This window comes from Alternaria novae-zelandiae (genome assembly GCF_023758075.1).
Source record: "Alternaria novae-zelandiae strain BMP 2774 chromosome Unknown scaffold_2, whole genome shotgun sequence".
NCBI lineage: Eukaryota > Fungi > Ascomycota > Dothideomycetes > Pleosporales > Pleosporaceae > Alternaria > Alternaria novae-zelandiae.
Genome location: NW_026056962.1, coordinates 698,469 through 713,638, shown reverse-complemented (window position 1 = coordinate 713,638; position 15,170 = coordinate 698,469). Strand labels below are relative to the sequence as shown.

Here is a 15,170-nt window from a genome sequence, read left to right as displayed (position 1 = left end):
TTCGCGCCATTCCAAGGAGCAGGGCGGATTGACCAGAGCCTCCAGAAAAATGTTGAAAGGCAAGGCATGGGAGTTGAAGGCGATGCTCGCGCTTGGTGAGCAGTGGTGAGCCTGAAGCCCCCACCAAGCTGCGCACAGATGCTACACCACCAGGCAAGAGCGAGCTCCGCCACAGCGCGCCTGTCAGAGGCAAGCCCAACGAAGGATCCAACCATGCAACCGTCCCATCTCTCAACAAACGCGCAAATGTTACGTCGGCTGACACAGATCATCGACGTAAGTTCTCGTCACTGACAGTACTCCAACTTCTCATGCGAGCCATTTCCCCAATGCAGCATGCGACCCATCAGCCTCGTACCACCTACTCAAACGATGCCACAAACACCGCGCCGGTTAATCGAACGCAAGAACACGCGCCTCCGCTGTCAGCCCGTCAGCCTTGTGCTACATAGCGAACACTGGGGTCCCTATCTAGAGCCGAGGAGAACAGAACGCGACAATGGGTTCATGGACATTGCGCAAGCGGACGCTCGACACGTCACATCGTAGTCACAGCTTGTGGTCTGAGTCAAATTCCCAGACTGCTGGAAGCACGCATATAGCTGGAGATCTCAGGTGGTGAAGCAGCTGCCATAACGTGCACTCTGGATTGAGTCTCGTGTATGCTTTCCAGCGATCATAATGTGGAACGTGGATTGGAACCCAGTGACAAAGGTTCAGGTACGCTATTCCACCAAATATATAACTCCACAGCATTGAGTGCGAGGTAGCAGGTCTATGCATTGCAGTAACATCTACTGACATCGACAGTTCCATACATTGGATCTTCCCTTCTTACACATCGTTCTAATCAGATAACTAGACTGTAGAGGTCTCGTGCTTAGTAGCGAGGTTCTCGAGGGGAATCTCGATATGCTTATCAGCGAGGTTCATGTCGCCGGCAAAGGTGCTGTGGGGCTTCCAATTGCGGGAGGTGCGAGGGGTGCTCTCCTCCAACATTTTGTCGACTTGCTCAAGCGTAAGACCCTTGGTTTCGGGAACAAAGAAGTAGGCGAAAAGGACTGTTTGTGAATTAGCAAAAGGCTCCATGTGGCTACAAGGAAAATGGAAAACTTACATGAAACGCAGCAGAGCGAGCCCCACAGGAAGAAGACATTTGATCCCATACGAGCAGAGTCATCACGGTCGGCAACTAGGTAGGGGGTGATGATACCGATGATGCAGTTCCAGAACCAGTTGCTAGCCGTGGACAGACCGACGCCACGAGATCGAATAGTCAAAGGAAAGATTTCGCCGATCACAATCCAGGCGCACGGTCCCCAGGTTGTAGCGAAGACGGAGATGTTCAAGCAGATGAATGCGATCATGGCTCTGGTAGCATTCGGGTTGGCAGGATGGTCGGCAGTGTTTCTGCCAGCGGTGGCTCCGATGGCGCCGACGATGAACTGCATGATAACCATGCCAGCAGCTCCAAAAACAAGGAGAGGGCGTCTGCCAATTTTCTCGACCATGACGAACGAGGCCGGGGTGGACAGCACGTTGACAAGAGTTGTGACGAGAGAGATGAGGAAAGGGTTGCTGATGGAGCCGAGCTGCTGGAAGAAGACCGGGCCGAAGTAGAAGATGAAGTTGATACCAGTCAGCTGCTGCATGGCCTGCATGAAGATGCCAATCGTAGTGCGGCGAGCGTTGGACGAGGGCTGAGAGAGCTTTCCCTTGAAACAAGCCATCCATGAGCCGAGATAGCTACCCTGGGGAACAACGGACATTTCGTATTCGTGGTTAGCAAGAATCTCAGCGAGTTCATCCTGGATATATTCGGAGTCAAGAGGTTGACCACGAACACGGCCGAGGGCGGCAGCAGCCTTATCGAGCTTGCCCTTCTTGACCCAGTAACGAGGGGACTCTGGGAGGAGAGCGAGACCGATGGCGAGAATGATAGCCCACAGGAACTGAACGGCGATCGGAATTCGATAGGAGCCAGTATCGCGTCTGTTCTGAGTGGCATATACAACGCAGTTGGCGAGCAAGATACCGATGGTGATGCAGAACTGGTAGCCTATCAAAGTCAGAATGTATACATGTAGACCATGTGGATAGTAATTACCAGCGACTACAGCACCACGGACCTTCTTGGGTGCAATCTCAGACATATAGAGAATGACAATGGACGAGATGAAACCCACACCGAAACCGGCGATAAGTCGACCAGCAACCATGACACCAAGTCCAGTAGAGGCTGTCTCAAGGATGCCTCCGACAATGAAGATGCCACATCCCATGATGATTGTGAAACGACGTCCGATAAAGTCAGCAATATCACCAGCCATGATAGCGCCGAAGAAGGTACTGTATTCTGTTAGTATTCACTGATAATACTATTGGTCTTTTCTCACATACCCGGCAGAGAGGATGGATGTGACGAGTGATTGCTGCCATGGTACGACCACGAATGTAGAGTTGCGATAGTCTTTGATGGTCTGGCTGGTGGAGTCAAGGCCCGGATACACGACGTCGGGGTATTCAGCTCCAGTGTATTGCTTTATGAAGTAGTCCATGTTGAGGACTCCACCCATCCAGCCAGTGTCATATCCAAAGAATATTCCTCCGAACGCAGCGAATGCGACGATCAGATAGGCTCGAACGGTGACAGGAGCCTCGACCCGGTTGAGGTCATGCGTCCCAGTGAGGGTAACACCACCTCCTGGCATTGTCGCTAATTATTCCAAGATTGCTGGAACAAGAGGTAATTATGATGAAAGGCGCTTTGCGCAGCGTTGAGGAAGCAGAAGTTGGAGAAGGCTGCAGGCGCAATCGACAGTGGGATACCCCAGTTTTTAATATCGCATCCTGAACAGCGGTGATGCTGCAGTGTGGTGCGTGTGTGGCTTTCTATGGTAGCATTGCAATTTCTTACACTAGGCCTGACCAGGTGACTACTCCGCACTTGACACTTATGGAAGGATTGGTACCATTCTTCATGGGCCGTTGGTATGTGCCAACGGCTAGCGAGAATGTGTATGTCCGCATGTACTGTTGGCATGCGACCGTGTGACCTGTCATCGATCAGCCCACGCTATTGCAGAATTTCCACAAAGACAGCTGCGCTTAAGCTCTAGACAACTATCGATCCGATGTAGACGACCGGATATGTCGCTAGTTCAGGCAGTACAACAGTTGACCCCGGATATAGATCGCCTGGTAGAGACGCCAAAACCTGGGGGCCAAGCTCACTCAAGCTCGCTTTGAAGCCCGTCTTGGCGGTCAAGCCCTGCATATTCATCCCAGTAGACGCTGGCTATCACTTACATGGGGAAGGGACAGGGTGCGAAATGCATGTGAATGGCACTAGTGGACACTTCTTCAGCCAAGAGCTCTCATCGTTCCATCGATCTGGGGTAGTGTTTGGTGCCCGATATACCCTGTTGATCTCCACAAACAGTACGAGCGATACACGATTATGTACATCGAATCAACTTGTCCTTGTGATGGCTGTGGTTTGTCGGCGAAGCCATTGCGCGTCGACACCTGATCGTCTCTTTATTCTTTGTCCAACAGGCGGCGATCTACAGTATATCGCTTACGCGACTCCGGGCATGTTAATGTCCATCACAGACGTTTTGGTAAGTATCCGGGCGTAGCAGACGTGTGCCGCTTCAACGGTCAACCCTTGTGCTGGGCCGAGAACATCCTCGAGCATATGTATGAGCATGTTGATTCGTTCGCGTAGACGAAGGAATGGTAACGATTCGAAGGTCACCAATGAACAGGACGTGCCCGAAAGTTGGTGTGCCTCGTACATATTGCATGCCTGTCTTGTCGCCCATAGGTCAGCTCTCGGAACATCAAAGGCAACTGAAGGATCACGCTCACTCCCAAAGTGTGTTTATCCAGGAAATTGGGATAATTAGAGATACTGGTGGCGCCTCTCCCTTTGTGATCACCTTACCGTTTTGCTAGCCACACCCGTGCGGCGGATCTGGAGAACCCTGTCGCAGGTAAGCAGCCACAGACTGTAGAGACCGGAGAGGAAATGAGCGAATAAGCAAAGAACGGCCGGTATCCCTCAGGCGTGCTATCGGATACCTTCCTAAATAACATCGCAGTGGCACCCCGCTCTCGAAGGCGTTCATGGATCCCGTGAAGCGATGCTACTTTGCGACGCCTCCTGGTATCACCCAACAACGGATGCCACCAATCGTCCCGCGAGCCACTAGCATCATCAAACGCTTTACGTCTATTCCATTACCAGAGACGACTTGAAAGTTGGGCGATTCGGAGTGGAGACGGGTGGGCAACGGTCCAACGAGAAGCAACGGCGGACGGGCTTCTCGACAACGGCGCGCTGTGCCGGACAGGTGGTGTGCATAGACTATGCGCTTTTCTAGTTACGAAGGACGACGTGCATGCGGGCTATGCACGTGGATGTGCTTCTCCTAGAAATGTAACTGGAAGCAGGTATCCTTGAACCGCTTTTCTGCCTCCGCGGGCACTTGAGTCAAAGGTCGAGCAGCTCCTGCGCGCAACTATTCCTAGCGCCGACTAGCGTGGTGGGCTTGATTCTGCGGGGCGTACCTCGATCCTAGTGCCATGTACAAAGCCAACAAGCTTTGAAAGCCTCACTGTACGCGGCAGCAATCTTTCCAAATCGTACCAGCAGCAGTATATCGAGGATTATGGGGAGTTTGGTGATGATATTTGAAGGCAGTTCATATAGTGGGGCCTTATGCGCTCACAGAAGTGTCGCATACCAAATCGCGCTATAGGTGCTGTATGCAGCACTTCGAGAAACATCACGAAAGAAGCGCCATCCGCATCCCAAACCGGCACCTCTACCAAGCGGTGCGGTCGAAGATTTCCCCTGTGAGAAGCTCTAGTCTTTCGAACGCGATCTATTCGTATGTTCATCCCATCGGCCTCCACGTGCTCAGCACCACCATTATAGCGCACACACGCGAGTGAAACGACAACTACACCAAAAACAACAGGTACAGATACCTTTTTGCACTAAAGTTTTTGTGTTTTACACTTTTTACACGTTTGTGTGTGCTGGTTACGCATAAGCACTGTACACCATGTGGAACTAGAGGTTCGTAATGTACACTTCGCGATAGCCTCAGGACTAGTAGATCTGGTCCCAACAGTAACCATAACAAATGTTCGTGTTCTTTACGTATACATTCGAGCTATCACTTCAGACACCTTCTCTCTATAGACGATGACATTGTGGTTCAAGCTCCCTTTGGCTTCTCCTGGTACGCGACAATGCCTTTCTCCTCTGGGATGTTTCCAATGTTTGCTGAAACGACCTTGTAACGGTCGCTTACGGATCTTCCTAGGTCTTTTTGCACATCCTCGTGGATCTGGTTGAAATGCTCGAAGATGCTGGAAATGGGTAATCCTGTCCATATATCCACGAGTAAACATCTAGCGAGACTGCTTGAGGGTGTGCCTTTGTACACCATGTTGATTGTTTGCGCACTCGGGGCTTGCCGTTTCCCGTGTTGTCCTGTCAATTTGGTGGTGGCTAGTGCAGCTTCCATCATGGCGTTCTTGGTCGAAAGGTCTTGAAGTTTCTCACCAAGAACGAAAACGCGGAGAACATTGTCGTACTGTTTTGTAACAACTGTAATGAAGTCACCCGTTGTGAGCTTCTTCAGCTCTTCCTCGGTCTCGGTTGCAATAGGCAGCTGTCCAGTATAGAGGTGATTCAGATAGAGGGCGAAAGTACCAGGGTCATCGTCAGGGAAATTGATGGTTCTTGTGTCTGCCTCCTGCCAGTTGCCATTCATGGCGCGGCGGAAGAACTCTGAACGGGAAGTGAGGAAGCTTTCGTGCGCGATGAAGTCCTCTGTGTTCGGATCCTTCCCTACGCGTATAGTGACTGCTGAGGTAGACTTGAAGCTACGAGTATAATGTTAGTTTCGCAATTGCTTGCAGAATGCTTTGTTATTGTCAACTTACCTCATGGTGCTTGACTTGCTGCCTTGGGCAGTCTTCGGGCTCGGCATGGCGGGGCGGACCACTCCAGCTGGTGATGTTTAGCTTGGAAGTAAGACGTCGAAGTCCAGGCGGAAGGATTCAGTGATGTTTGTAGCCTGTGCGCGACGCTAGATTGAAGGTGAGAGTGAGCAGGAAGGTGCGACAGATGACAACGAGCAACTCTTTCCCGCGGACCCAGCATCGACTGCGTGTCTACAAAGCTATGGAATGCTGCAGCTTGAGTGGCACGTTACACGCTTCAAAGTGTACATACTTTGTAATATTCCACCGACATCTGAGACTATCATCGTCAGCTCCCACTAGGTGTCGCCAGAAGTTCGTAAGGTGCACTTCGCATGTACAAGACAACAGGTATTTCGTTATGACCGGTCGATACCTCCATTACGCGATCATGCGACAGCATCTTCGTCTCCGCCAATTCCAACGCCGGATCGCTCGCAGTGGCAGGGGTAACGGGCTCTCTCGGTTTCTCCTAGCGCACGTGGAAGGCACAACCCTGGAAACCGCGTTCATCCCGTTGTAAGGAAATGTGCGGCGAGATTTGTTACCAAATTGAACGATAGAGAAAGGGTATACAGATGCACTCTTTCGATGGAGTGTAATGGCAGTGATGGGTTCATGTGAGTAGCTGGGACAACACGCGTGTCCACTCCTCTTGAGAGCTGGCCCAGTGAAGGTGATACAAGTGTGCGAAGTCGCTCGTTTCCTCTTTTCAAATGCTCATAGTAATATCGCCGGCTTCTTCGGAAACGTGCGAGACACAACCGGAGCTCTCTTGAAGCGGCGCACGAAGCTGCAAGTCGGCGTTCCTGTAGAATCTGCCCGGTAGCCGACACCCGGAAAGGATGAGAAGATCGGGTAGAGCCGGTTATCTTATCAGCGACCCACATGCCCCTCACATGACTCGCAACATTCACGCGTCAGATCAAAACAACGCGTCACATTCACCGATTTCAGAGACGCATAACGTTTGAAGTATATGTTAATTTGAATTGCTTGAGACGATAGCATCACGTCGTAGCTAGCCTCCCATAACGCCAGATTGCGACGCTGAAGAGAACAATGACAGTAGAGTAGACATCCATCCGCAGTGACAGACACGCGCCAGAACGCCCGGCCAACATGATATATCCCAGGTAAGAAAATCAGGGACGAACACCGTAGGCCTGCCTTGCCATATCCGCCGGTGGCCGAACCACGCCCACCTGTAAAACCCATAGACTAGTAGTGTGACAAAGGGAATACGTGAAGAAGATGTCGTCTAGCGTACGCTCCGAAGCTAACGGACGGTAGCATGGTAAAATAAAAAAGGTCAACAAGAACAAACAAGCTTAAACTGGAACAGCTCATGCCTTGGCCTTTGGTGTTGCCTTCTTGGGCGTCGCCTTCTTCTTGGGTGTGGTGGCCTTCTTCGCTGCGGCGGTCTTCTTTGCTGCTGGTGCCTTCTTTGTTGCCTTGGTTGCGGCGGCGGGAGCCTTGGTCTTGGTGACGCGACCAGACTTGGTCTTTCCGAGCACGCGCGATACCTCCTCCTCGACAGCGGGGGCTGCAGTGGGGGCAGTCTTGCGGGGTTTGCTGGCGTTGGCCTTGGGCTTAGCGGCAGGGGCAGCCTTGGTAGCAGCAGCTGTGGCAGTGGCCTTCTTCGGGCGGCCGACAGCCTTCTTGGGAGCAGCAGCCTTGGTGGTGGTGGCCTTGGCCTTCTGTAGAGGAAGTCAGACACGTAGGCTCATGACAGCAGGCAGATACTTACAGTGGTCGTGGCCTTCTTGGTGGCGGGGGCCTTCTTCTCAGTAGTCTTCTTCTCGACGGTCTTCTTCTCAGTGACCTTCTTCTCGGCCTTGGGCTCAGACTTCTTGGTAGCGGTGGCAGCGGCAGGCTTGGCCTCCTTCTTCGCAAGCTTTACGGGTCCAGACGTGCCTACATGACGCGTCAGTAAGGTTCAGATGACTCATGATACGTGCGTGTAGGATACACAGTAGCGACGTGTTGAAGATGTGTCGTCGCGCAGACTTGGTGGAGAGGCACTTACCCTTTGGACGCGCAAAGTCACCCTTCTCCTCGCCGGAAGTAATAGCACGGTTGACGTGACTCCTGAAGGCAGCATCGCTAAGGTTGCCGACCTTGTTGTTGGCTTGGATGTACTTCTGGATAGCTTGACGGCTGTTGGCGCAGAGTCAGCGTGAGTTCTGAGGTACGCGCGCTTTCAGACGAAAGCATGCCGCAACATATGAGCGACGACATGTGGGGATTAATTTTACTAACCTTGATCCATTTCGTTCCTTGAGCTGTAGCATGCATAGAGCTCGTCAGTAATCATGTTCACTTGGGGGAGTAATGTCATGGAGCGTTATTGTGATTCGCGCTGAAGTTGGCGTTGCGAGCTGTCGCAAGCTGTCGCAAACTCATGTGCAGGGCAACACGCCTGGGATAGACTCACGTTGATGATAGCATCCTTGACCATGTCTAAAAGAGTCAGCATTGGCCGGCGACAAAGACGCGACTATCGGGCAACCGACGCGACCGCGTTGGGCTGAGATATCATAGTACATACCGATGTAGGAGCCATGGGCAGGTGCGGCAGCGGCGGCCTTGGCCTTGGAAGGGGTGGTGTTCTTCTTGGGAGGCATTGTTGCTAGTGGTTTGGATGGGAAGATAGACGCGTTACTGATGCTTCGAACGAGAGGGCGAACGTGAAAATCGATGGAAGAATGGTGGTGGTGGGAAGTCTGGAAGTCGCTGAGTTGGGGCAAGCACGCGGCGGGTGGGGTATGCGCCGTTCTTATACTTTTCAGGGATCAGAATCGGCGCCCCCAGATCACCAACTCGAAGGCGCTAATCTTCCAGGCCTGATCAAGATGCGCTTCAGTTTGATCTCATGTTGCAATACTGCCGCCTACGCTGACTAGGCGCCGTGCGGCTGCTGTCCGTTCGATTTGTTGGGGGTCTTTCCTGTCTCCCGGCTGGAAGCGCAGCCCTTCACCCCATCTCCTCTCCTTCGAGCCGCTCTTTTCATCTTGGTGACGCTTAACCATGCCAACGCATGCCAGGAGCCTTACCGCAGGCACCTGTGGCCTCGAGCTTCAGTCCTGCCAACAGTCCCTGCTTGTTGTTTCGTCTGGGTCATCTCTGTCAATCCACGATAGCTGTAGCTTGCGCCTTGAAGGACTCGATTTTGCGCAAGCTTCCGCTCCAGTCCTCGAAGCCTTATGCCGAGACGCGTTGCTACATGCTTCCTTTTTCCTTTTTCTCTATGCCAGTCTTGTACTCGATGGAACACTCTATGCTTTATGTTGGCTTGATTGGCTCTCGGCACTCGAGTCTAGTCTTGATGGTTGTGGTTTTGGCGATACATGCGTCGCGTCATCTGCCTTCTATGGTGTTTCGCTCTGCGCGCCGACACCTCGAACACGACCTGCCCACACGCGTACAAATCGGCAAAGCAAAGACATATTCTCTATCTTTGGGTATTGCGCAATGCGTACATAGACTTTCAGAGCATTCCCTTGAGCATGTCGGCCAGCATGGTGTTGAATTGATGACGTGTTGCAGTGTGTCAGGCGGGGTGATCACGCGTGCGATTCTATCGCTACAATCCTCTTCCGCACAACCTCTCTTGTTACAGCATAATTGAGTGCCTTGAGAACCCGAAGCGCATATCCAAAAGCCCTTTCTCTGAGCAGCAGATACATCCAACCTATATACAACGCGTTGTGGCTGGCAAGCGAACGCGGCGTTGTTTCGCGGCTCTTGGCCAGACAGTGTGGGACAGTCCATCACTGATTGCCAGCAGCCAACATACGGAAGGCCGACATTAGCCACTTATGGGAGATGGCCTAGGGCAGACGTGAACTGATGGTTAGTACAGACTCACATTTATATCTATGGTCTTCCGGATATCCTACAATGCGCAGATATCTTACCTGTGCACCCTGCATGATCCTGCTGGGAGAGAATCTACTTACAATAACATCTACTACTAGGGCCGGTTCTTGTGCTCCTACAATTTCATCTCTCATATTAAAGAACATAGCTCTCATTCATACTAAGCTGTGGTTATTGGGGACTTTGGGTCCGTGTGGCCGTCGGGTTTTTGAATGTTCCAATATTGTGTTCGGGTTGTGGGATATTGCAGCACTAAAACCGCGCATGATAGAAACTCAAAAAATCATAACGCCATCACTTACGCCATGGTAGCCGAAAGATACCCAGAAAACTAAATCACCACAGCGACAGAATACCGTTGTCTCTTCACAGGTTGCAGGAGGCTACATAAGTAGTTCTGAATATACCAAAAGAGTGGACTTGTGCACACCTTCTTTGAAGATGCCAGCAGTATACCTACACCCCAGCGCAGTCAAACTGCACTGATAAGCCTTACACGAAGGAAAAGTCAATACGAGAAGGGACATTGGAAGGATAGAGCTTAGTATGCAGTATCATGTACATCACACGGCATTCAATACCTAGGTATGTCAGAGCCATCGAGAGGCTAGCATTAACCACCACTCCGGGTAGTGATGCATTACTATGTCGGAGCTCAAGGCTCACAGTCAATTCACGAGAAACACAGTTAAATAGAAGGAGCGTACGCAGCAACATCGCGAGGAAGTTCGAGCCGTATTGAAGCGAGCCGTCTGCTTCGAAGTTACATTCGTTAATGTCGGGAAGAGCGAAACGATAAGCCATTTGTCACGTACAGTGAGGTCGTGAAGACATAGTAGAGTGATGTAAGTAGGAGCTCCGACGAGCAGACAAAAGTCGCGGACGTAAAAGGGTGGTGTGGGACGCGCTCGATATCGTTTCATTTGGGCTGGTTCGTTTCGGAATCCACGGGCAGATAGGTTGACGTCTTTGACGCGGAAAGTGATGTGGCAATAGTCTAGATGCGCATCTTGATAAATGAACACGAAGTTCAGTAATTGCCTCATGATTTCGGATTTGTGGGGTACGACATGTGCTTTTGTTTGAGAACGATGCATACCTTTATACCCCATGTGCCATCTCAGTATTACCTAGGTAGGTCCGCCTGTGAGTCTGATGTGCAGCTCTCGCCAACCTCGAACCGATTTTCGAGCTGGCACTGTGATACGGTCTCATTAGTTTGAGTACATTAAAAGATGTTTCCGAAGACGCGTGGACCGTTGTGTTCAGCTTGATGCACAAATCGCCGTCAGCACAGAAGGTGCTTCATTACCGGGGACTGCTTCGTCGCGAACCCCTTTTCGCTACCCGTGGACACCGCCATGCAACGATGCAACCCGAGCAGAACACGAGCGACGACGATTGTCGCCCATCCCAATGTTGTTTCGACCGTGAAGGTCGGTCAAGGAGCGTTCGGTCATGCGATCTATTCTTGTGTCTCGCCTGCCGGCCGACCAATAGGATCACCTCGGGCTGTTAGCCCGGGTTCAAAATTGGCAGCAGCTAGCCAGCCTCCGTTAATTCATTGCTGGCATCGGCCCGTCGACGTGTCCACCGCTGCGTCACTCACCACACATTCCATTCGACGTTTTGCGCACACGCCACGTTTGCTTGCCGGCATTTCGGAGAATAGGCCTCGCACGACCCTGAGTAGCAGAGACCATCGTGGCGCATGCATTATGCGAGACCAAAATATGGAGCATACGGAAGATTCTATGGGCCAGTGCTCGTGTTCGGATCGAATGTGACCTCATGTTGCTGTATTGTTGGGGTTACTCTCGTACGGCCGCGAGGAGACTGTATACGAGGTCGCTGTGTATATAAGAGCTGGAGGTCTTGCTCTATAGATCATTATCCAACACAAACACATTCAAACATCAAGACTACCTCCACCAACCAGCTTACCATCTTCACCCTACACTACTTCCACACCCAACTACAATCAAGATGAAGTTCACCACCGCTGCCATTGCTGCCACCGCCGCCAGCCTCGTCACTGCTCTCCCCACGGACTCCAAGATCAAGGACGGCGATGTCTTCACAATCCAAACCATCCGCTCAGGCAGCGACTTCCAGTACAGCACCTTCCAGGCTGTCCAGAACTCCCTCGTGATCAACGCAGGCCAGCAGAACGCTTCTTGCGGTCCGGAACCCCACAACTACGCTTCGTTCCAGCTCAGCAACGGCAGCCTCTATCTCTACACTGCCAACCCCCCTCAGCAATTCTTCGTTGACAGGTCTGGCATGGGTCAGGGTGTCATCCAATACACCACCGGTGCTCAACCCATGGTGAAGAACGGAGAAAGGACTACCTTCGCCATCAACGACGACGGAAACCTTGTCTTCCGTGACCAGACTGGCGAGGACATCGAGTTCCAGGCTTGCCAGCCTTCTCTCGGTGGCGGCTACTCCGTCTGGTTGGGCGGTGTTACCCGTCCTGCTGGAGCCGACGAGTGCTACGGCTTCATCGCAAGGGCGATCAAGGAAGAGAACCCCACCAAGTGCCTCTACACCCAGTACCCATAAGGGAACCGCAACGGACACCTTGGCTTCGTCGATCGCGGATCTTAAAGGCTATCTACACTGCAAATATTTGAGCAACATTCTTTTCTTGTAAATACAACACTTAAATAGACAATATCATTCCAACCCAAACAAACCAGATCTTGATGAAAGTGATATTGTCTGCAGTATATATGTTGACCTGCCGCTTCCTGTGGTATGGTGTTGTGGCAGTTTTCCTACAAACCCATCACACAGCTGGATGAGGGAAATGAATCGGTATTGAGGGATAGAGATCCAGCTCATGAACGAAGACTGCGTCATGCTGGGAACTCATCGCCACATTGGACGAACAGAAACCATCGAAGAAGAAAGAGAGAAGATGACGCCCATATCAAAAGCAAAACGATTCTGGCGTGGACTTGGATGGGAAAGTGGTGAGGTTCGGACAACGCCGAGCGATCCTCTGCAGGCTAGCGCGCCATGCTGATAAGCCGCAGGGTCCGCTCGTCCCTGGGCTAACGCAATCGTCGTCTTATCGCCAGGCACGCGTTACACGTGCACCCGTCACATTCGCCCTGAGACGCCATCTGACTGGTTCCCGAGCAGCAGATCACCATCATGCCCCAAACGCGGCCCTGCGTGACCTCGCCCGGCGTGATGGCTGGTACTGCGCCTTGAGTGGCTATGTCCTCTGGCCCTTTCATCCCCCATAAACACCCATCCCCAGCGCCATCGTCGGGGTGGCCATAGTACACCTACGCACTACCCTACCTCGCCCCGAACCTGTTGCACCAGTCGAATCGTCGAACAGACATCTCGGGCTCTCCGTTGACGCACCTACGGAAAGCAACCCGGCGGCGACAGACTAGACTAGAGGACCGACCTTCCGCATCGAGGAGCAGTGTATTCGCTGCCTGCGAATCAGCGACAGCAACGTGAAGGCGTGTAATCTGAGCTGCCGTTACGGGAGGGATCGATCCGCGAAAGCTTGTGTAGTCTTGTTGCACAGCGCCAAATTATCTCCTCCGTCCTTGCAGTAGTACGAGGCAAGCGGGAACATGCCGGCCATGCTAGACTCCCTGGTGGGAGCCGCGAGGGAGAAGGTACATAACGCCGCGGCTTCCACTGCAGAGATGTTGGCAGCAGAATCAACAGCCATGCCTTCTCTCAAGACCCTCAGCAAGATCGCCCTTGGTGGTGCGCAAGTCATCCTCGGCCATGGAGGACGCGTCATGGGCGACTTTACCCAAAGCTGCCCCAATGCGCAATTGAGCTGCCACAACACCACCGCCGTGGAGAACCTGTGCTGCTTCAATGCGCCGGGCGGACAGATCCTCCAGACGCAGTTCTGGGATGCTTCGCCCGCCACTGGACCAGAGGATAGCTGGACCATCCACGGTCTATGGTAACATTGTCCTTCAACTACAGCTACCTACTCATACTAATCAGTCTATCCAGGCCCGATCGATGCGACGGCACCTATGACGCCAACTGCGACTCCTCGCGCGCCTACTCCAACATCACCGCCATCCTCAACTCCTTCGGCGCAACCGATCTCCTTTCCTACATGTCCACATACTGGAAAGACTACAAGGGCGACGATGAGTCCTTCTGGTACCACGAGTGGGCCAAGCACGGCACCTGCATCTCGACGCTCGAGCCTGAATGCTACGACGACCATAAGGCCACAGAAGAGGTGGTTGACTTCTTCCAGAAGACTGTCGACCTCTTCAAGACGCTCCCAAGTTACGAGTGGTTGAGCGCAGCGGGCATCACACCCAGCACAAGCAAGACATACACATTCGCTGCCATCCAAAGCGCGATCCAGGCCAAGCGCCCCGGTGTCGAAGTTACCCTAGGCTGCAAGTCCGGCGCACTCAACGAGATCTGGTACCACTACGATGTTCGTGGTAGCGTGCAGACTGGCGAGTTTGTTGCTTCAGACCCCGATGGCACAAAATCGACATGCCCCCAGACGGGCATCAAGTACCTCCCCAAGAACGCTGGATCCTCACCTCCGTCTACCACCACGACTGCTGGTGGACCCGCACCCACATCTGCGCCTGGAACGCCTTTTAGCGGTAAGGGCTACCTCAACGTTGTCGTCAACGGCGCGAAGAAGGGATGTATCATTTCCAAGGGCACCTGGTACACAACCGGCACCTGCGCGACTTTCACCGCTGCCGAGGCAGACAACGGCTTCACTTTGTCGAGCTCCAAGGGCAAGTGTGGCATCGTTGGTGGAGCGCTAGCTTGCGACGGCTCTGCCAGCGTGACCGGGTTCACAAACGCGGACGGTAACTTGGCTGCTGGCGGCAACGCGCAATGGAGTGCCGACAAGGTTGCGTCAGGAAGTACACAGCAGACTGTGTACGCTGGCGGAGATCACTCCGCTGCCTTTTCCATTACCTGGCAGTCGGCGTAAACGCCACAGGTCTCAGCATAGACTTATTAGCATTCAATCCATGACATCAATACCTGTGAAAATCGTGGCAGCCAAGCTTCATGAAGTTGTGATTGGAATCGTCTCTTTCGACTCTGGCTGCTTTGAGTGAAGAATGTTGTCTTCGATCAACGGCACAGCTGCTGCGCGGATTCTAGAAGTTCACATTTGTGTAAGGCTTCATGCCCAAGATAAATGGTCATTACACAATCCGCAGGGCGCAATAGTCTTGAAAGTTCAAGTCATTTGTTTTACATTTGATGATCGAGACATGCTGGTTAAGCAGCGTATCCCATCA

At 52.5% G+C, this 15,170-nt stretch overlaps 5 protein-coding genes across 5 annotated transcripts; 2 read left to right on the top strand and 3 right to left on the bottom strand.

Moving 5' to 3' along the window:
* Positions 1-858: 858 nt before the first annotated feature.
* On the bottom strand, positions 859-2,711 carry J4E88_001280 (uncharacterized protein; the record flags this gene model as incomplete). Its single annotated transcript, XM_049394950.1, has 4 exons — positions 859-1,061; positions 1,118-2,059; positions 2,108-2,349; positions 2,401-2,711. The coding sequence occupies 4 exons, from the start codon at positions 2,709-2,711 to the stop codon at positions 859-861; spliced, it is 1,698 nt and encodes a 565-aa protein (XP_049258814.1).
* Positions 2,712-5,231: 2,520 nt separating this feature from the next.
* On the bottom strand, positions 5,232-6,011 carry J4E88_001279 (uncharacterized protein; the record flags this gene model as incomplete). Its single annotated transcript, XM_049394949.1, has 2 exons — positions 5,232-5,904; positions 5,965-6,011. The coding sequence occupies 2 exons, from the start codon at positions 6,009-6,011 to the stop codon at positions 5,232-5,234; spliced, it is 720 nt and encodes a 239-aa protein (XP_049258813.1).
* Positions 6,012-7,349: 1,338 nt separating this feature from the next.
* Positions 7,350-8,630, bottom strand: J4E88_001278 (uncharacterized protein; the record flags this gene model as incomplete). The annotated part of the gene is made up of 6 exons (XM_049394948.1): positions 7,350-7,703; positions 7,754-7,920; positions 8,033-8,163; positions 8,266-8,288; positions 8,441-8,466; positions 8,555-8,630. The coding sequence occupies 6 exons, from the start codon at positions 8,628-8,630 to the stop codon at positions 7,350-7,352; spliced, it is 777 nt and encodes a 258-aa protein (XP_049258812.1).
* Positions 8,631-11,871: 3,241 nt separating this feature from the next.
* Positions 11,872-12,450, top strand: J4E88_001277 (uncharacterized protein; the record flags this gene model as incomplete). The annotated part of the gene is made up of 1 exon (XM_049394947.1): positions 11,872-12,450. The coding sequence occupies one exon, from the start codon at positions 11,872-11,874 to the stop codon at positions 12,448-12,450; it is 579 nt and encodes a 192-aa protein (XP_049258811.1).
* A 1,112-nt stretch (positions 12,451-13,562) lies between these two features.
* J4E88_001276 (uncharacterized protein) lies at positions 13,563-14,854 on the top strand (the record flags this gene model as incomplete). Its single annotated transcript, XM_049394946.1, has 2 exons — positions 13,563-13,834; positions 13,888-14,854. The coding sequence occupies 2 exons, from the start codon at positions 13,563-13,565 to the stop codon at positions 14,852-14,854; spliced, it is 1,239 nt and encodes a 412-aa protein (XP_049258810.1).
* Positions 14,855-15,170: the final 316 nt, after the last annotated feature.